This window comes from Salvelinus namaycush, chromosome 21, assembly GCF_016432855.1.
Source record: "Salvelinus namaycush isolate Seneca chromosome 21, SaNama_1.0, whole genome shotgun sequence".
Lineage (NCBI taxonomy): Eukaryota > Metazoa > Chordata > Actinopteri > Salmoniformes > Salmonidae > Salvelinus > Salvelinus namaycush.
In genome coordinates this window covers 45,059,286-45,080,436 of record NC_052327.1, presented here as the reverse complement: position 1 = coordinate 45,080,436, position 21,151 = coordinate 45,059,286, and the positions used below count along the sequence as shown (strand labels likewise).

The following is a 21,151-nucleotide window of genomic DNA, read 5'->3' as shown; positions in this document are numbered from 1 at the left end:
GATTTCAAGTTCTCATAACAATCGGAAATTGTGTTTTTGGATGCCGATTTATTTTATTAAAAAAAAAAATAATAATAATAATGCTTTACACCTTTATTTAACTAGGCAAGTCAGTTAAGAACACATTCTTATTTTCAATAACGGCCTAGGAACGGTGGGTTAACTGCCTTGTTCAGGGGCAGAACGACATTTTTACCTTGTCAGCTCAGGGATTCAATCTTGCAACCTTACGGTTAACTAGTCCAACGCTCTAACCACCTGCCTGACGAGGAGCCTGCCTGTTACGCGAATGCAGTAAGAAGCCAAGGTAAGTTGCTAGCTAGCATTAAACTTATCTTATAAAAAAAACAATAAATCAATCATAATCACTAGGAATAACTACACATGGTTGATGATATTACTAGTTTATCTAGCGTGTCCTGCGCTGCATATAATCGATGCAGGGGGGCATTCGCGAAAAAGGACTCGTTGCTCCAAAGTGTACCTAACCATAAACATCAATGCTTTTCTTAAAATCAATACACAGAAGTATATATTTTTAAACCTGCATATTTAGCTAAAAGAAATACAGGTTAGCAGGCAATATTAACCAGGTGAAATTGTGTCACTTCTCTTGCGTTCATTGCACGCAGTCAGGGTATATGCAACAGTTTGGGCCGCCTGGCTCATTGCTTACTAATTTGCCAGAATTTTACGTAATTATGACATAACATTGAAGGTTGTGCAATGTAACAGGAATATTTAGACTTATGGATGCCACCCGTTAGATAAAATACGGAACGGTTCCGTATTTCACTGAAAGAATAAATGTTTTGTTTTCGAGATGATAGTTTCCGGATTCGACCATATTAATGACCTAAGGCTCGTATTTCTGTGTGTTATTATGTTATAATTAAGTCTATGATTTGATAGAGCAGTCTGACTGAGCGATGGTAGGCACCAGCAGGCTCGTAAGCATTCATTCAAACAGCACTTTCGTGCGTTTTGCCAGCAGCTCTGGTTATGACTTCAAGCCTATCAACTCCCGAGATTAGGCTGGTGTAACCGATGTGAAATGGCTAGCTAGTTAGCGGTGTGCGCGCTAATAGCTTTTCAAACGTCACTCGCTCTGAGACTTGGAGTAGTTGTTCCCCTTGCTCTGCATGGGTAATGCTGCTTCGAGGGTGGCTGTTGTCGATGTGTTCCTGGTTCGAGCCCAGGTAGCGGCGAGGAGAGGGATGGAAGCTATACTGTTACACTGGCAATACTAAAGTGCCTATAAGAACATCCAATAGTCAAAGGTATATGAAATACAAATCGTATAGAGAGAAGTAGTCCTATAATTCCTATAATAACTACAACCTAAAACTTACCTGGGAATATTGAAGACTCATGTTAAAAGGAACCACCAGCTTTCATATTTTCTCATGTTCTGAGCAAGGAACTTAAACGTTAGCTTTTTTACATGGCACATATTGCACTTTTACTTTCTTCTCCAACACTTTGTTTTTGCATTATTTAAACCAAATTGAACATTTTTCATTTATTTGAGGCTAAATTGATTTTATTCATGTATTATATTAAGTTAAGTGTTCATTCATTATTGTTGTAATTGTCATTATTACAAATACATTTTAAAAATCGTCCGATTAATCGGTATCGGCTTTTTTTGGTCCTCCAATAATCAGTATCGGTATCGGCGTTGAAAAATCATAATCGGTCGACCTCTAAACTCAACATGACTGCCCTCGGGTGAATTCAGAAAGAAGAGTAACCCTTGCTTATTGCCAGACAGTCTTAATCTTCACTGGTCCTAGATTTTTTGACAATTACTGAATGTATTAGTCTATTCTTCAATTAATATTGTCAAAGTCAGCCACCTCATGGTGATAACAAATAACATTTTCTCACGCCTTCAAAATATTTTATATTTTTCTGTACATATTCCCTCATCCAAAACAACAGGGACACTTAGAATTATTGTATAACAGGGAAGGTGGCTCGTTATTCGATTTACCACTAGAGGACAGCAATGTAACGTTAAGGTTGATACTAGTTTTTGTTAGTGTTGCAGATTTGACTGTGCTGGCTACAATGTAAAATGTATTGGTGGTGAACACTGCATTCAGTCTCGGCGCTTCGAGGGCAAGAGTGCAATGTTTTTTTTATGGACCTCGAAATGGGGAAATTGACTTGCCCAAGAAGAACCAGTTATGCCAGATTTTAAAGTAGACTTACAATTAACCGTAGTTCCGTTAACTTGAAAAGTAGACTGACAACTGAGTGCGTTTCATTTTAGCTTGAGATATGCCTAGTTATTGAAATTTACAATTCCATGGTAACAGTGATGCTGAGATGTGTCATTTTAAAATGTATTCAAGACAAAAACCAAAGATTGCAAAGATAAACAAACCAAAAACCTCTATGCACAATAACGGCATTGCAACCTTTGGTTTTTGTTTGACATTTTAAAGGGACAAATATGAGTCATCACATTGTTAGATGGAATTAACCACATCTAATCGTAGCATGGCGCTGATAGGTGGACACGGCGCAGTACGGAGGTCAGCAGGTTGCGGTGGTCGCGGACCACAGTGGTTTGGCGTAGGGAATATGTGTGTTGACAACGGAAACCAGCCAGACAGCATGTTAGGTAGACAACACTCCGGGATATGCGATGCTTGTATGCGAATAGATGAATAACGTTTAAATTGGATTGCCTGAAGATTTCTTTGGAGATATTGTGTGCGTGGTTTCTTGTTGCTCTCTTGGCCTAGTAAAGGCACTTGACTTGATCTCGTTAGATCCCCATTCACACCACCTTTCGTATTTCCTTGGAGCACGAAGATTGCAGAATATTGGGAATATATGATGAAGTTTAAGCCCAACCAGACGAGGACTTATGATGGTGAAGGTTTCAAGAGACGAGCGGCATGTTTATGCTTCAAGAATGAAAAAGAGGAAGAGGTATGGATGGGACTCACTAAAATCACGTCACTTCGAGACAGCTACGACTTTTCGTATCACTTTAGAACCTACGTGGCAGGTTAGGATAATTAACGTAGCAGGATAGGAACATTAAATTACGGTTTGTGAAAATGCTCTCCAAACCTGCTACGAAAAGTCAGTTGTATCTAAGTGGCGTAGCTTTAGGGAGTCCCAGGCTAAGACTCGAGATGATTGGTTAGATATGGGATAGATATTCACATTACTGACTCATCACAAGAACACGGCCTATTTAACCAAGTTCAAATGACAAGTTCCTTAAACAGTCTCTTTATAATCAACCAGATCTTGTATTGAAATCCCCAGAAAATCTTCAGTAGAAAACTTAACATCTAAATGGATTTTGTCTACCTATGTGACAAATTCCTAAGTCAAATCAAATATTATTTGTCACATGCGTCGAATACAACAGGTGTAGACTACGGTGAAATGCTTACTTACGAGCCGTTTCCCAACAAAAATGCAGGAAATAGTAACACAATAAAATAATAACGAGGCTATATGCAAGGAGTACCGGTACCGAGTCAATGTGCAGTACGGGGTAGTTTAGTGTTGAGATAATAGGGGTAAAAGTGACTAGGCAATCAGGATAGATAATAAACAGAGTAGCCGCAGTATATATGGAGTGTGTGTGTGTGTGTGGGTAGAGTACCGTGAGTGTGCATAGAGTCAGTGCAACAAAAAAAAGTGGTTCAATGCAAATAGTCTGGGTAGCCATTTGATTAACTGTTAAACAGACTTATGGCTTGGGGGTAGAAGCTGTACAGGAGCCTTTTGTTCCCAAACTTGGCGCTCTGGTACCGTTTGCCGTATGATAGCAGAGACAACAGGCTATGACTTGGGTGACTGGAATCTTTGACACTTTGTATGGCCTTTTGACATCGCCTGGTATAGAGGTCCTGGATGGCAGGGAGCTCGGCCCCAGTGATGTACTAGGTTGTACGCACTACGCTCTGTAGCACCTTACGGGCAGATGCTTAGCAGTTTCCTTACCAAGTGGTGATGCAGCCGGTCAAGATGCTCTCAATGGTGCAGCTGTATACCTTTTTGAGGATCTGTGGGCCCACGCCAAATTTTTTCAGCCTCCTGAGGGGGAAGAGGTATTTTCGTGCCCTCTTTTCACGATTGTTGGAGTGTTTGGACCACGATAGGTCCTTAGTGATGTGGACACTGAGGGACTTGAAGCTCTCGACCTGCTCCATCGATATGAATGGGGACGTGCTCAGCCCTGCGTTTCCAGTAGTCCACGATCAGCTCCTCTGTCTTGCTGACGTTGAGGGAGAGGTTGTCCTGGCACCACACTACCAGGTCTCTGACCACCTACCTATAGGCTGTCTCATCGTCGTAGGTATTACAGACTAGGTCAGGGAGAGGTTGAAAATGTCAGGTCAGCACATGCTCTGAGTAAGCATCCTGGAAATCCATTTACAAACCTGTTTGTACCTGAGTGATCACAGTCATCAGGAACAGCTGGTGCTCTGATGCATTGTTCAGTGTTGCTTGCCTCGAAGCAAGGCATTTACAGTGCCTTCAGAAAGCTTTCATGATTTATTCCACATTTTGTGTTACAGCCTGAATTCAAAATTGATTTAAAAAAAATCTACACCCATCTACACACAATACCACATTACCGCAAGGTGAAAACATGTTTTTAGAAATTCTTGCAAATTTATTGAAAATGAAATACAGAAATATCTAATTTACATAAGTATTCACACCCCTGGGAGTATTCAATGTCTACTTTTTTATTTTACCCATCTACCAATAGGTGCCCTTCTTTATGAGGCATTGGAAAACCTCCTTGATCTTTGTGTTTGAATCTGTGTTTGAAATGCACTGCTTAACTGAGGGACCATACAGAGAATTGTACGTGTAGGGTATATAGATGAGGTAGTCATTCAAAACTCATGTTAAACACTATTATTACACACAGCGAGTCCATGCAACTTATTATGTGACTTGTTAAGCACATTTTTACTCCTGAACTTATTTAGGCTTGCCATAACAAAAGGGTTGAATACTTATTGACTCAAGACATTTCAGCTTTTCATTTTTCATTAATTTGTAAAACATTTCGAAAAACATAATTCCACTTTGACATTATTGAGTATTGTGTGTAGACAAGTGACAAAAAATCTCAATTTAATCAATTTTAAATTCAGGCTGTAACACAACAAAAAGGGGTGTGAATACTTTCTGAAGGCATGGTAGCTCATCTGGTAGGCTCACGTCATTGGGCAGCTCACAGCTGGGTTTCCCTTTGTAATCTGTGATAGTTTGCAAGTCCTGCCACATCCAACAAGCTTCAGAGCCAGTGTAGTAGTATTCAATCTCAGTCGTGTATTGACGCTTTGCCTGTTTGATGGTTTGTCGGAGGGCGTAGGAGGATTTATAATAAGGGTCCGGATTAGTGTCCCGCTCCTTGAAAGCAGCAGCTCTAGCCTTTAGCTCAGTGCGGATGTTGCCTGTATGGCTTCTGGTTGGGACAAGTACGTATGGTCAATGTCGGAATGACGTCGTCGATGCACTTATTAATGAAGCCAGTGACTGATGTAAACTCCTCAATGCCATTGGATAAATCCCAGAACATATTCCAGTCTGTGCTAGCAAAACAGTCCTGTAGCTTAGCATCCCTTTCATCGGACCACTTCCGTATTGAGCGTGTCACTGGCACTTCCTGTTTGAGTTTTTGCTTGTAAGCAGGAATCAGGGGTATAGAGTTATGGTCAGATTTGACTAATGGAAGGCGAGGGAGAGCTTTGTATGCATCTATGTGTGGAGTAAAGGTGAACCAGAGTTGTTTCACCTCCAGATAAACTCTCTTCCTTAATATTAGAGATTGCGCACCAGCTGTTGTTAACAAAGAGAAACACACCATCCCCCTTGAGTGTACCCACCACTGCCGTTTTGTCCTGCTGACGGATAGAAAAACCAGCTAGATTTATATTTTCAAAGTCCTTGTTTAGCCGTAACTCTGAGAAACATAGGATATTGCAGTTCTTCAGATCACTTTGATAGGTTAGTCTCGAACGGAGCTCGTCCAGTTTAATCCAGTGTTTCCTAAACTCCTTTCTGGGGACCCCAAGCGTTGCACGTTTTGGTTTTTGTCCTAGCACTACACAGCTTATTCAAATAATTAATTCATGATCATGCTTTGATTATTTGAATTAGCTGTTAGGTGCTAGGGCAAAAACCAAAACGTGTACCACTTGGGGTCCCCAGGACTGAGTTTGGGAAACGCTGGATTACACGTTTGAAGGTAGAGGCGGTTTATCCACTCTCCGACGTAGTCTTGTCAGGTATATCCTCGAGAGTTGGGAATTTGGGCCTGGTCTGGGATGAGCAAGTATGTCCTTTGCTGCCAGCTCATTGAAGTAGAAATCACATCCAAATTCAGGTTAATGATTGCTGTTCTGATGTCCAGAAGGAAACATGATGTACAAAAAAAGTTAAGGTCAGCGCAAGAAAACACACAAAATAGCACAATTGGTCAGGACCCTGTAAAAACTGATTTCTTGGCTGAATGAAGGTTTTATTAAACCTTCAAAAGAAAAACATTTCTCCCTGAGCTTCAGACGCTGTATGGGCCGCTAATACAGGAGTAGTTTTTTGAATATTTATTTTTCTACTATTACATTTAAAAAAAAATATTTATTTATTCCAATTTGTCTGGGGTGCTGCACCCCTACTTCCCGTGGCTTTGCGTGGGGAAAACATTCTGAATCTCCTCATTGCCCCCCAGCAAAATGTGCCTACATTTATGCTATTGTATATATGTGTACTTCACACTATGTTGAGGTAAAAAACTGAGTATAATGCTTGTATGGATGCCAACCCAAATACATGTTAATATCATCATCGCCAATCAACTGCATTACAGTTAAAAACAACTTTGACTACCACCACCGATCCCTGTATGCTAGCTATGCTACCAGCTTATCCGAACAGGAGTTAGCATTTAGCAGTCGCTTCTTCTAAATCTGAAAAGGGACAACTTCTAAATGTTATGCAGTGAAAACAGCCAAATATATCCAAATCGGACTTTAGTAACCACATTGTGGGCCTGTTACAATCATGACAGATTCGACAAATATCCACTTTGTTAAATCAGATTTGTTGAATGTGCGCCAATCCGGCGTCTTCCTTCTGTCCCCCATGGTCTGCGTTCCATTGGCCTCTTTACCACATGTATCAGAGTCACGTTATTTCCATTGATACAGAGAGGGAAAGAGAGAGAGTAATGCATGCTTTGATGCCATCTAGACTTATACATTTCTTTGTCAACATAAGTTTCATTGACATGTGTAAGCTATGCTTACTCAAGGCATGGTTTTAATAAACAAAAACAACTGTGCCCATTTGGAAACAGTGTCAGACTTAGGCTATGTTATTTGGGCATATATTTTACCACCTTTTTAGACCATTGAGGAACAAATAAGCCTACCTACTGTAATTGCATTCTGAAGCTGTTATGCGATTTGTCCTGTTTCATTGCATTGGTAACAAGCTATAATCACTTGCCTCCAAAATATGATATGATAGCCTACCTCTGTCTATAAATACTGGCCCATTATTAAATCATGTATTTGCAGTCAGTCAGGGTGGTGTTGGCTATTTAATACGGGTCCCTCTAGGCTTCAGCTGTTTTGGTTATATTGTGCAGGGTCGGTACCATGTGAGTGACACCACACATGTTAATGTGATCTCTATGCTGAGGCACCACAATGAACAAAGGCAGCCTGTACTGTACTGTATGTACGCAGACCACACACACACACACTGTTTAGGACTTAACATGGGACTGAAGTGGTAAGAAAGGGAGCATCTTGGATCATGACTACTCTGCCTGGGGACAAGACCCTGTCTGTCAGGCCTGCATTTGATTGGGAGAGCCAGGGGGGCCAAGGGATGAGTGTTACACTGTGCTAAATACCCAGTAACCTGTCAGCTGCAATTTATAGAAACGCTGCGGCAGAGGCACTAGCTGTCCCCTGTCAGATTCCCTTACCCACCTCCTCTCTCTCGCTCTCTCTCTCTGATACACACACACACACACACACAACCAACCCACCCACTCACTCACTCTCTCTGTTCCTCTCCTTACTTGTAAGGAGCAGATACCCATAGACTTCCAGTCATTGTGCTAACACTTGTATTGGCTCTTGAAACTACCTCTAACTTCCTTCATACTGGACACAGAGACATAAAAATGGTATCCACTAGTTCATCTGGGGAAGTAGATAAAGTGCCTCATTGTCAAAATCCCAAAGTATCACTTCAACTATAGGAGACCTTAGCTGCAACGTGTCTGTAAGTTGGCAGGGTGACAGGGTGTATACATGTATTACTCACATTAATACAATGAAGATGTGTGAATACAGGAAATTCCTCCTTAGTGGCATAGATCTCTATTCTCTGAGAACATGCATCTGAGGAGCCATTTTCATTCAGAGATGGGGGCATTAGATGTGTAGCCTCCCCCACAGAATGGATTTTACACTTCTTTAAAAGACAGAGACAGTTTTGTTGTAATCAAAGATGCATACCATTTGACTATCAGGAGGAAAAGCAAATGAAATCACCGTGCTTAATTGAGCTCTTTTACCATAAGTAGGCAGCTTGGTTAAGCCAGGCTGAATGCTGCACTCACCATTGTTTCAGTTCAAGTGAAACAACTGTGAAACGAAACCACTGAAACCTTATGACAACAAGGCCTTCACACCGGTGTGGATTGGATCAGGACTGGTCATTCAGCTGCTCTGTTAAGCTGTTGTGGTTTTCATGCAGAAAGGCAACTGCTGATCCAGTACTTTTGCTGTGTGTGTGTGTGTGTGTGTGTGTGTGTGTGTGTGTGTGTGTGTGTGTGTGTGTGTGTGTGTGTGTGTGTGTGTGTGTGTGTGTGTGTGTGTGCGCGCGCGCGCTGCCGCCAATGTTCCAGCAAACACCTTAGGCTTTGGGTTTATACAGAGTTAGTGTGGGTGAAACCTCTGTTTCTGTGGCCAATTCTGAAAGGTAGTGTCACACATCCTGTTGCACGATAAGTATTTATTTCAATAATCCCGGCCTATAAACAGCAACTCCTTATGATCCTTTAGGTTGTAATTTTATAGTTTGCTAATTCACAATTCCATCTGTCCAAGGTTCACTGGGTCTATTTTGGTCACCTGATAGCTCCTTGTAATTCGAATTGAGGGTTATTCTATGGTTATCTAGGGATAGAAATGACGAGGTCATGTTAAACTGTGTAAAGTTATCAATAGCCAATCTACAGCATTTCATACCATAATGGTGTAATTTTCCAAATGACTCATTCTCAATTTTGTGCAACTCTGGGGTGACTTTCAGCAACATTATCTTAGAGGTCAGGCATTATCATTAGCAAGTCCTCTTCAGAATCTCCCAAGCAACATTATCTTAGAGGTCAGGCATTATCATTAGCAAAACCTCTTCAGAATAATAATAGCATTGGTAGGAAGAAATCAGATGTTGAGTACTATATTTATTTAATATGATTTGAATCCTATCAATTAAAATGGTCAATTTGGGTGCAATCAATGAACTAAATTTCTCAGAGATCAAATTATATTTCAACAAAATAATGTTTAAGGAATGCTAATCGTATCTGTTACATACTACAGAAACAATTTCAGAACAATCTGAGATGGTGGGTGTCAAAATCCTCTTTCTTGTGCTTTTTGAGCTGGAACGACCTGGTGGGATCTGGGAGGCATCCACACGTGGCCCTCTTATGTGAGTCAGTGTGATGCCAGATGGGGTTGAAGGTCATGGGACTGAGGCACCAGAGCGGTACCCTGTCTCTCTCCCTTTGCTTGTCTCTGGTCAGTTTTTAAACATAGACTTGTTGGTATGTTTCCCTTAAAGGAATAATCCACTCAAAAACTATATTTTGGTATTTCTTTCAAATGTTTTGCATGTCAAAGCAAATTGTAATTTTCCACATCATCATGATGATGCAAAATGCATCATATAATGCAAGACACAGCATCATGATGATGTGGCAAGTTACAATTTGCTTTTTGAAAGTCCTATATCTTGAAAAACTGACATACCAAATATTTTGGGACTATCAACAGTGAACTGATGAGTGGATTGTTCATTTAAGATTATAAATCTTTGTCACAATGCAGACATTGATTGTAAAGGCAGCCCCTTTTTTTGTTGATAACTGTCAACTCCTATTTTGTTGTAGACTAAATCTCGAATTCTGGCTTTCTCATGTTTGTTCAGAGAGCTGAACGAGACTTGGAAGTATAGCAACACAAGACAAGTTGATACTTTACTAACTAACCTTGGGGATCGCTGAAAAGGACAAACATGCACAGAACACTTCCCTGATTATGTCTATGGTTTTACTGTCACCTCTCTGTCAAAATAGATACCTGTTGAACAGGGTCCTCTGAGGATGCTTCTGCCACTGGTACCTCAGAGCCCAGGTACCTAAGTTATTTTGGTAATTAACTGAAAATCTATGTCAATATACCCTAACTTTGGTAATTTATACTTGAATAACTGAAGAAAAAAAATAATATATAGAATTCATTGTCTATGACTTTCTAGTGGATAGACCACATGGTTCAAGAGAAAATAGCTTAATGAATGAAAAAAGCATCTAATCAACAATGGCATTATTTTCAATTAACTCTGCAACTCTTCCAACTATTGACTTTTTTCACAACTGCCACCAGTTTGACGCCATGCTGAAACCCTCATATTCAACACCAATGGTATTCTCAAAATGTATTGTTTATATTTAGGATAATGTTTTACAGCTTTGTCATTCAGTTTTTATTTTAAAATCATCTTATTTTATTATTTCATATATTTTACATGTGACAATCTGAAGTACCCAAAAGTGCCACTAAATGTGATAGATAACATAAAATCCTTGAAAGATGCCAACATTCTGGTAGTTTACTGGTAAACTAAAAGTGTCCAGTAATATACCCTCCCTTTGCAAAATACAGTACCCTGCTGCTATCTGACTCTCAGCCATCTGGTTAAACGCCATGGGCCATTTCCATGTAAAAGGACACATGAGCACCCAACGTGAAATTCATAGGAGCATATCAAATTCGGTGTCAAATTAAAGCTTCGAGTCTTTATTTTTGGGAAATGAAGGGCATAGATGCATTTTTAACAATTTTCCATCTTAAAAATTAGGCATATGTAATGGATTTGATTTTTGGTCAAACAGATGGAAAAGAGATCTTGGAAAATATCTACCAGAAAAAAGTCTCAAAGTATTAGAAATACATCAAAACACAATAATGTTGAAGTAAATTTCCAATCTGTCCCTTACCCCATCATGGCCACCTAATCATCCCCAGCTTCCAATTGGCTCATTCATCCCCCCTCCTCGCCCCTGTAACTATTCCCCAGTTTGTTGCTGTATTTGAGAATGTGTTCTAGTAAAAAATCAAGTACAAAAATAAAAAATATCTAAAATGAATCGGAATTACTGCAATTGAATAGGCTACAATGGGAAATTATAGTGGTCACAAACCACAGCTGGGTCACCTGCTAATGTCCTCCCATCCACTGGCATACTGTTATGTTCAGCTCATAACTGTTTTCTTTCTCTTTCTGTCGTCTCTCTCTCTCTCGTTAATGTTACCTATATCTTACTAACACCTACCCATGAGCCCCATCTTTTCCCATTTACTGTAAACAGCATACGCACCCACTGAGCACCGACCGACACCAGACATCCATGGACATTTGAAAAGTAGTTGAAATTTGGTCAGTCCACCCTGGCCTTGATTTTAATGTCCACAGAGGACATTTTTTGGGTCGGTCTGGACCGGCCTTGATTTCAACGTCCACAGACATTGAGTTTTGGTCCGTACTGGCCTTGATTTAGACGACCATGATTGGTGACCGGACCAAATCTGAACCAATCACAGACGTATATGTTTCACAAATTTGGACAGTACAGTGAAGCACAGTAGAGTACATTACAGTACAGAAAAGTAAAGAAGAGTAGAGTATTGTACAGTAAATAGTTACTATATTGTACTCTACTGTCCTGAACTCTACTGTGATGTACTCTACTGTGCTGTACTGTAATGTCCAAACTTGTGAAACATAGACATCTATGATTGGTTCAGATTTTGTCTAGTTTGGGGGCCGAGCTCATTAGAATAATAGCCATTGTGTAGAATAATACCCATATGCAAAGGATAATATTTCTTATTTCTACCTTTGTGTACCTATTCACGATACATCTGAAGAGAAGGACATTCATATCCATAATTCGTCATTTCTGTGTAGTACATATCAGGGACCCATGATGTAATTCTGTTACCGTAATTCTGTTATGGGGTGTAAATCCACTTAATTTACTGTTGTTCAATAACTAAAATATATATTTTTCAAACTCAAGTTGTCATATCATAGCTGACACCCTATTATTTCTGCTGACATTTTTTTATCCTAATTCGGAGCAGATATTTAAGAGTTTTTGAAAATGTGGTCGCATAAAAACGGAGGGAGATTTTACATAAATCTCTTACCAAACTTTGCATCTGCACATACTCCAGTAAATGTATTCAAAGTAGACCTAGTGAATAGAGTTGATTTGTTAAACTTTGATATCAATGGTTTTTGTTTGGCATACATTTTAAAGTGAAAAATCTGAGTAATAATTCCGTTACCGTGGAATTGCCCCATGTTTATAAACCTGACCTGGACGACCATGTGATTGGCACAGAGCTGAGCTGGGGGTTCTTCCAATGGCAGCTTTTCCTGTCACAGACCCACCTCACCCTGGCAGGTGCGGCTGCTGGTGTCAGACATACAATATACTTTATGTCAATTGGCAGATACCCAGATGAAGGCTGTACTGCTGATCAATGTGTTGGTTAATATATGATAATAAAGAAGCATTTTCTATCCAAATTTCACTGTCCTCCTCAATTGAATATCCCTCTGAATATGTTTAAACTCCTCCACATCAAATGTATGCCTCAATTCATGCATCTTTTGTTGGACTGAGAGGTTGTGTAGTTAAGTATCTGCCTGGACAAGAAACTAGAGGCTTGCGGGCCGGATTCTTCCCACAAACCACTATTTGAGTATCATTGGTTTATTTTTACCCATTCCAGGTGTTGCTGGTGAGCAGCAGTCGGCACCCGGACCAGTGGATTGTCCCAGGAGGAGGGATGGAGCCTGAGGAGGAGCCGTGTGGAGCTGCAGTCAGAGAGGTGTACGAAGAGGTGAGAACCCCCCCATAGAAATGTTATTATCCTAATCATCTATCTGTAATGCACCAAGTTAGATAGATAGTTTCCTTGATAAATTAGTAGCACTGATAGACTTGAAGTGGAGATATAGTTAGAAAATGTTCTAGATTGAGCATGATGTACACTGCACAGACATCCAGTTTTCGCTAATGGTTTAGTGCAGGGTTCCACAACTGGCGGCTGTTTTTATTTACCCCTCCAGGTTTTCTCAGCATTTTTTAAAATTAAATATTGTTAAATACCAGTCAAAAGTTTGCACACGCCTACTCATTCAAGGGTTTTTCTTTATTTTTACAAGAATAGTAGTGAAGACATCAAAACTATGAAATAACACATATGGAATCATGTAGTAACCAAAAAAACATTAAACAAATCAAAATATATTTGAGATTCTTCAAAGTAGCCACCGTTTGCATTAATTACAGCTTTGCACACTCTTGGCATTCTCTCAACCAGCTTCATGAGGTAGTCACCTGTAATACATTTCAATTAACAGGTGTGCCTTGTTAAAAGTTAATTTGTGGAATTTCTTTCTTCCTTGATGCATTTGAGCCAATCAGTTGTGTTGTGACAAGGTAGGGGTGGTATACAGAAGATAGCACTGTTTGGTGAAAGACCAAGTCCATATTAGGGCAAGAACAGCTCAAATAAGCAAAGCGAAATGACAGTCCATCATTACTTTAAGACGTGAAGGTCAGTCAATCCAGAACATTTCAAGAACTTTGACGGTTTCCTTAAGTGCAGTCGCAAAAACCATCAAGTGCTATGATGAAACTGGCTCTCATGAGGACCGCCACAGGAAAGGAAGACCCAGAGTTACCTCTGCTGCAGAGGATAATTTCATTAGAGTTACCAGCCTCAGATTGCAGCCCAAATAAGTGCTTCATAGAGTTCAAGTAACAGACACATGTCAACATCAACTGTTCAGAGGAGACTGTGTGAATCAGGCCTCGAATTGCTGCAAAGAAACCACTACTACACCAATAATAAGAAGAGACTTTCTTGGGCCAAGAAACACGAGCAATGGACATTAGACCGGTGGAAATCTGTCCTTTGGTCTGATGAGTCCAAATAAAAAATAAAAATGTCCAACCACTGTGTCTTTGTGAGACGCGGAGTAGGTGAACGGATGATCTCTGCATGTGTAGTTCCCACCGTGAAGCGTAGATGAGGAGGTGTGATGGTGTGGGGGTGCTTTGCTGTTGACACTGTCAGTGATTTATTTAGAATTCAAGGCACACTTAACCAGCATTCTGCAGCAATATGCCATCCCATCTGGTTTGGGCTTAGTGGTACTATCATTTGTTTTTTGACATGACAATGACTAAACACACCTCCAGGCTGTGTAAGGGCTATTTGACTAAAAAGGAGAGTGATGGAGTGCTGCATCAGATGACCTGGCCTCCACAATCACCCGACCTCAACCCAATTGAGTGGTTTGAGATGAGTTGGACTGCAGAGTGATGGAAAAGCAGCCAACAAGTGCTCAGCATATGTGGGAACTCTTTCAAGACTGTTGGAAAAGCATTCCTCGTGAAGCTGGTTGAGAGAATGCCAAGAGTGTGCAAAGCTGTCATCAAGGCAAAGGGTGGCTACTTTGAAGAATCTCAAATATAAAATATATTTTGATTTGTTTGGCACATTTTTTGGTTACTACATGATTCCACATGTGTTATTTCATGGTTTTGATGTCTTCACTATTATTTTACAATGTAGAAAATAGTAAAAATAAAGAAAAACCCTTGAATGAGTAAGTGTGTCCAAACTTTTGACTGGTACTGTGTGTATATATAAAAAAAAAAATTGGGGGGGTTGGACATAAAAGACTAAAAAAGTTTTGCAACTGTTCCCAAGTATTTTCATGCATAATCGGGACACATGATTGTATACAAATGTAAGCAAGGTTTGAAATGATTGTTTTTCGTCAAAAATTATATCTGTTTGGGCTTGCAATCAATTTGCAGTCTACAAATATTTGTTTATTATGTTCTGACTCCCCGACCATCCACTCAAGAATTTTTTTTCCCGTGGCTGAATCTAGTTGATGATCCCTGGTTTAATGAAAGAAGTGACTACTTGTTCACTGTTAGTTTGGACTGGAGTGGATGTTCTGCCGTGTTCTGCCACAGGGAGTCGTGTTGACAGCTGTGAGGAATTGAGCGGTGACATTTAGAGGCAGTGTCCAGTTACCCACATCTTCCTCCTCCTGAGATAGACATGTCCCTGAATAGGGTTAAATGAGTCGCTCCCCAACACAGGCTGTTGGGAGCTAATAACTCAAATGGTCCTCCCACTGTAATACCCTTCTGTCAAGTTCAACACATCCATTCCAAAGAACCACGTAATGGACGTTTAATTGAGGTTTAATATGTGCATGAGTGTCAGATTATTTCGATTTTATCACATAAATCAGTTTTATGATGTATATCCACGTGGTGGTTAAATATATACGATAAGTTCAAATATAAGACTTTTCACCCTGTTGAGCCCCCCCCCCCCCCCCCCCCCCCCCCCCCAAAATAACATATTGGGATTATCCCATCATAGAGCTGAAGTTAGTAGGGGCTTGTGTTTGTCATATGACCATGTGGTCCTGGTAACCTGGCCCTAGCCATGCAGACCTGGGAGAGATGCAGGAACTTAAACCAGAATTATGTCTCTCTCCCAGGATCATGTGAACAGAGCAATGGGCTCCAGTCCTGGAATGTTGCAAGGTGTTAACAGGCTCTCCCAAAACAGTCAGCGGCCGGGTCACAAGAATCTTTTAATATTTTTTCTCATGCATATATCACAAACCTTTATATCCTAGTGCAGTGGTTCTCAAACTGTGGGGCATGCGGGAGGGGAGGGGGAACTCACTCAGGCTTTCAACCTACTCTTGGAAGTTGTAATAGGTGAATGCACAAATTGGGTAGTGCATCATCAGTTTTGCTCTTGTCATGTCAGTCATTGCAGACCTCAGATAATTATTTTTAACTTGTCAGAAATGTCTAGATCATCTAACCCATGTCAGCTAATGTTTTTTAGCTCGTTTCCTTTGCCCATTGATTTTGTTTACCAATAACGGAAGGGAGGCCCCGAGTGAAAGAGTTTGGGAACCACTGTCCTAGTGGACAGTATGATATCCACAAGGACAGTATGATGAGTTGTGAAATGGCTCCACTGCTTCCCATCAGCCATTTCATGTTGTCTGCTTTTTACCACAAATGGTTTGACAAGCAACATTAGGCTTATATATTAGCATGGTCACCAATCTATTTGTGTTGTCTTGCCAATTCCATCCCTGGCGTGTCATTGTTTGGCGTGACAAATGACAATGACAGAAATGTATTTGGTAAGACAGCACAAACTGATCTGGAACCAGGCTAACATTAATAGCTATGATCATTAGCAGGAGTTCTTGGCCTTGTTTTTATATTGCTGACTAAGCTGCTGAGCGCTTCAGTCGATGAGGCATGCTAGGATGGCATAGGTCCTCCTGGGGATCTTGTCTTGAGATGGGCCAAACCCCAATCAGTGGGTATACAGTGCATTCGGAAAGTATTCAGACCTTTGACTTTTTCCACATTTTGTTACTTTAAGCCTTATTCTAAAATTGATAAAATAAAACATTTTCCTCATCAATCTACACACAATACCCCATAATGACAAAGAGAAAACAGGTTTTCAGAAATGTTTGCAAATTTATATATATATAAAAAAAACGTATTTACTAAAGTATTCGGACCCTTTGCTTTGAGACTCGAAATTGAGCTCAGGTGCATCCTGTTTCCATTGATCATCTTTGAGGTGTTTGTACAACTTGATTGCAGTCCATCTGTGGTAAATTCAATTGATTGTACATGATTTGGAAATGCACACACCTGTCTACATATGGTCCCACAGTTGACCGTGCATGTCAGAGCAAAAACCAAGCCATGAGGTCGAAGGAATAGTCCGTAGAGCTCCGAGACAGGATTGTGTTGAGGCAAGGATCTGGGGAAGGGTACCAAAAAATATCTGCAGCATTGAAGGACCCAAGAACACAGTGGCCTCCATCATTCTTAAATGGAAGAAGTTAGGAACCACCAAGACTCTTCCTAGAGCTGGCCGCACGGCCAAACTCAGCAATCGGGGGAGAAGGGCCTTGGTCAGGGAGGTGACCAAGAACCCGATGGTCACTCTGACAGAGCTCCAGAGTTCCTCTGTGGAGATGGGAGAACCTTCCAGAAGGACAACCTTCTCTGCAGCACTCCGCCAATCAGGCATTTATGGTAGAGTGGCCAGACGGAAGCCACTCCTCAGTAAAAGGCACATGACAGCCCACTTGGAGTTTTCCAAAAGGCACCTGAAAGGACTCTCAGACCATGAGAAATAAGATTCTCTGGTCTGATGAAACCAAGATTGAACTCTTTGGCCTGAATGCCAAGCGTCACGTCTGGAGGAAACCTGGCACCATCCCAATGTGGTGGCAGTATCATGCTGTGGGGATGTTTTTCAGTGGCAGGGACTGGGAGACTAGTCAGGAGCAAGGGAAAGATAAATGAAGCAAAGTACAGAGCGCGCTCAGGACCTCAGACTGGGGCGAAGGTTCACCTTCCAACAGGACAATGACCCTAAGCACAGCCAAGACAACGCAGCCAGAGCCGGGCTTGAACCCTTTCGAACATCTATGGAGAGACCTGAAAATAGCTGTGCAGCGACGCTCCCCATCCAACCTGACAGAGCTTGAGAGGATCTGCGGAGAAGAATGGGAGAAATTCCCCAAATACAGGTCTGCCAAGCGTTTAGCGTCACACCCAAGAAGACTCGAGGCTGTAATCGCTGCCAAAGGTCCTTCAACAAAGTACTGCATAAAGGGTCTGAATACTTATGTAAATGTAATATTTCAGTTTTTTTTTTTTTTTAATACATTTGCAAACATTTCTAAAAACCTGTTTTTGCTTTGTCATTATGGGCTATTGTGTGTAGATTGATGAGGAGAAAAAATTATTGAATTAATTTTACAATAAGGCTGTAACATAACAAAATGTGGAAAAAGTGAAGGGGTCTGAACACTATCCCGAATGCACTGTACATGCAGTCCTCATCATGGGCAATGCTGAGACTAAGTTTTATGGGAGCAGATACATGGTATTCCCCTTTGGCTAGTCTGCTGGAATTCTGTCTCGGCATGAAAATATCCCACAGTCAGTCGATGTTCACATCTGGCTTTTGCAGGGGGTGAGGGTAGGGTACTGTCAAACCTGTTGCATTGTTTGAGGTAAAACATATCTGCCTTACCAAACAAGCACGTTCTTTAAGAGCACATTCCTTGCTTGTGAAAACCACAATACATGGATTCATTTTTAGTTGTTATAATCTGTGATGTGTTAGTTATCCTATCATCAATTAAATAAATGTAGGCTATTTGTTTATGTAAAACATGTCACGCCCCTTGCTTAGTGAGTACCACTTCCCCCTGATTCAGCTCATACCAAGGTTCGAACCCAGGACCTCTGCCTCGCAAACACAAGTGACTTCCCTCCTGAAGCGTCTTACTATTCAGCAGCACATGTGGGGACACTTCAGGCTGAGGAATCAGTTTCACAGATTTCCATCTGCTACATTTACATTTAGTAGAATTTGATTCTGTTTTCTGAAAATAATTGTCTTGCTGATGTTGATTTAACAGAAGAGTAGAACTCTACATGATATTGGCTTGTAACAACTTTTAAAAGTGATTCTGTCTTGTAATGTAGGATGTGGGAATGTATTGGTTTTATACTGGTGTTTATACAGTAGCTGACTGTCCTTTGTTCTAATCTGTCTGTGTCACTGTCCAGGCTGGTGTAAAGGGAAAACTTGGCAGGCTACTGGGGGTTTTTGAGGTAAGCCTCGCAAACTGTCAATCATCATGTCATAGCACACTGTAGCATAGCACTGTATATTACATATCATGCAACACATTATATCAAAACATTTCTCTCATTACAACATTATTATTAAGCCCTACTTCCTCATACCTTAGACCAGTGATATTCAAAGTCATGGTCGCGACCCCACGTGGGAACTGCAGTGGGGTTGCCACATAAAAAATGATATTCAGGGAACAAAAAATTAAGAGTACAGATTTAGTAAATGTATTTTATTGAGTATATGTATTTATTGGTTACTTTTGATAAGAAAGACAAATGGAATGAATGCAAGGTTATTTGTTGATGTAAATAAACATTTACTGATTTCAAGGTTGTATCATTAGATTTGGGCTGGGGTGGGGTCGGTTTCAGCTGGGACCCCAAAAAATGGGGTCCCAGCTGAAAATACCACACACCACACCACAACATGTTTAAGCCCTGCATGCAATACAGAAACACTGTACAATGGGTTTATTATGATATGAATCAGTCTGTCTGTTTGTCTGTTCCTGTAGCACAACCAGGACAGGAAACACAGAACATACGTCTATGTCCTGACTGTGACAGAGACCTTGGAGGACTGGGAGGATTCTGTCAACATCGGTAGGCTTCTACTGTACATGAAGACATCTGGTTAGGGAACTTCTACTGTACATGAAGACATCTGGTTAGGGAACTTCTACTGTACATGAAGACATCTGGTTAGGGAACTTCTACTGTACATGAAGACATCTGGTTAGGGAACTTCTACTGTACATGAAGACATCTGGTTAGGGAACTTCTACTGTACATGAAGACATCTGGTTAGGGAACACAATTTTCCCACATCTCTTTAGACCTTTATGCACGTATTTTGTCTAAGCATTTCCTCTCTGACACAATTGGTGGGAAACTGGGAACTTCTGAGAAATTTAGACAAACAACCTTTTCTTACTACACCTACGCAACTACGTCTCTCTCACACCCCGGGCCCCTTTCACTCTCCCAGTCTGTGATGTTGACATCAAAACATTGGAACTCACAAACACATTTGTGCCTCATTAAACAAAAAGGTTTTGATCTCCTAAGCAGTCAGGGCCGTGAAATGAGGTTTGAGGACTGTTGGTTTGACTCCTGGGTACTTAACGCAAATCATCAGATGATATTTGCTAATTCCATTCACAGAGAGTGTATCAAAGTCAGGTTCATGTAAGAATCCCTTTGAAGAGAATTTGTATCATGAAAAGACAAAAGCACGAATACTGTTGGAGTTTGTAAGTTGAAGTGGCTCTTTGGGGGGTTCATGCATAGTACTCATGTTGTATCAAAACATTTATTCTTTAGATAAGTAAAATTATTATGCATTTATGTAATTTGTCCAATGTTATTAATAGGGGAAAGAAATGTAACACTTTCATATTACGACTGTACAGTGCCTTCAGACGGAGAATCTGACTGTTGTTCTAAGTCAATATACAGGTCAGGATATCTGTTGGTCAAAGATCAGTGTCTCAATGCCTCAAGGACAGTTGACCCTCGCAAGGCCGATAGTCCATCATGGACCGGAATTCTTGGGAGCAAGAATTTCACAGTGTCATCACTATTCTTTGCATTTCAAGCTGCTGAACCATGAATTTGATAAATTTATTTTACGAGCTTTTTGCATAGGTCACATGTACATCACTGTTCTCTCCTGGGTGGATCTGTGGAACATCAAAGTGGAGCAGATGAGCCATGTTCCTAAAATGGCTACTGTACATACCAAATGATGTATGTGTCTTGGTTATCTTTTAATATATTAAAAACAATTATCAGTGCCAAATAATCAATGATTTTGTATCTACTGACTGTACTATTGACTGATGTTCCAATCAATCAAAAGTTTAAATTGTAATTCTCAGCATTGAAAGGAGTTCAAATGAACCTCTTAAATGTAAAGTCCCCATATTTAGGAACCCTATTAGATGTTTTTATTCAATTCAGTCTGGTATGAGAACGGTAGCCCTATCTGCAAAAGCAGGGTGTCTGCGGAAATCTGAGTATCTTGGC

The 21,151-nt window shown here is 40.6% G+C and overlaps 1 protein-coding gene across 1 annotated transcript in view; it reads left to right on the top strand.

Annotated features, from left to right (window-relative positions):
- Positions 1 to 2,612: 2,612 nt before the first annotated feature.
- Positions 2,613 to 21,151, top strand: part of LOC120066751 (diphosphoinositol polyphosphate phosphohydrolase 3-beta-like) — a 28,288-nt gene continuing 9,749 nt past the window's right edge. Inside the window, exons 1-4 of the mRNA XM_039018220.1 lie at positions 2,613 to 2,946; positions 13,110 to 13,220; positions 19,052 to 19,096; positions 19,639 to 19,726. Of these exons, the coding sequence (XP_038874148.1) occupies positions 2,848 to 2,946; positions 13,110 to 13,220; positions 19,052 to 19,096; positions 19,639 to 19,726 (343 nt within the window). The 5' untranslated portion in view covers positions 2,613 to 2,847. The remainder of the gene's footprint in view (positions 2,947 to 13,109; positions 13,221 to 19,051; positions 19,097 to 19,638; positions 19,727 to 21,151) is intronic.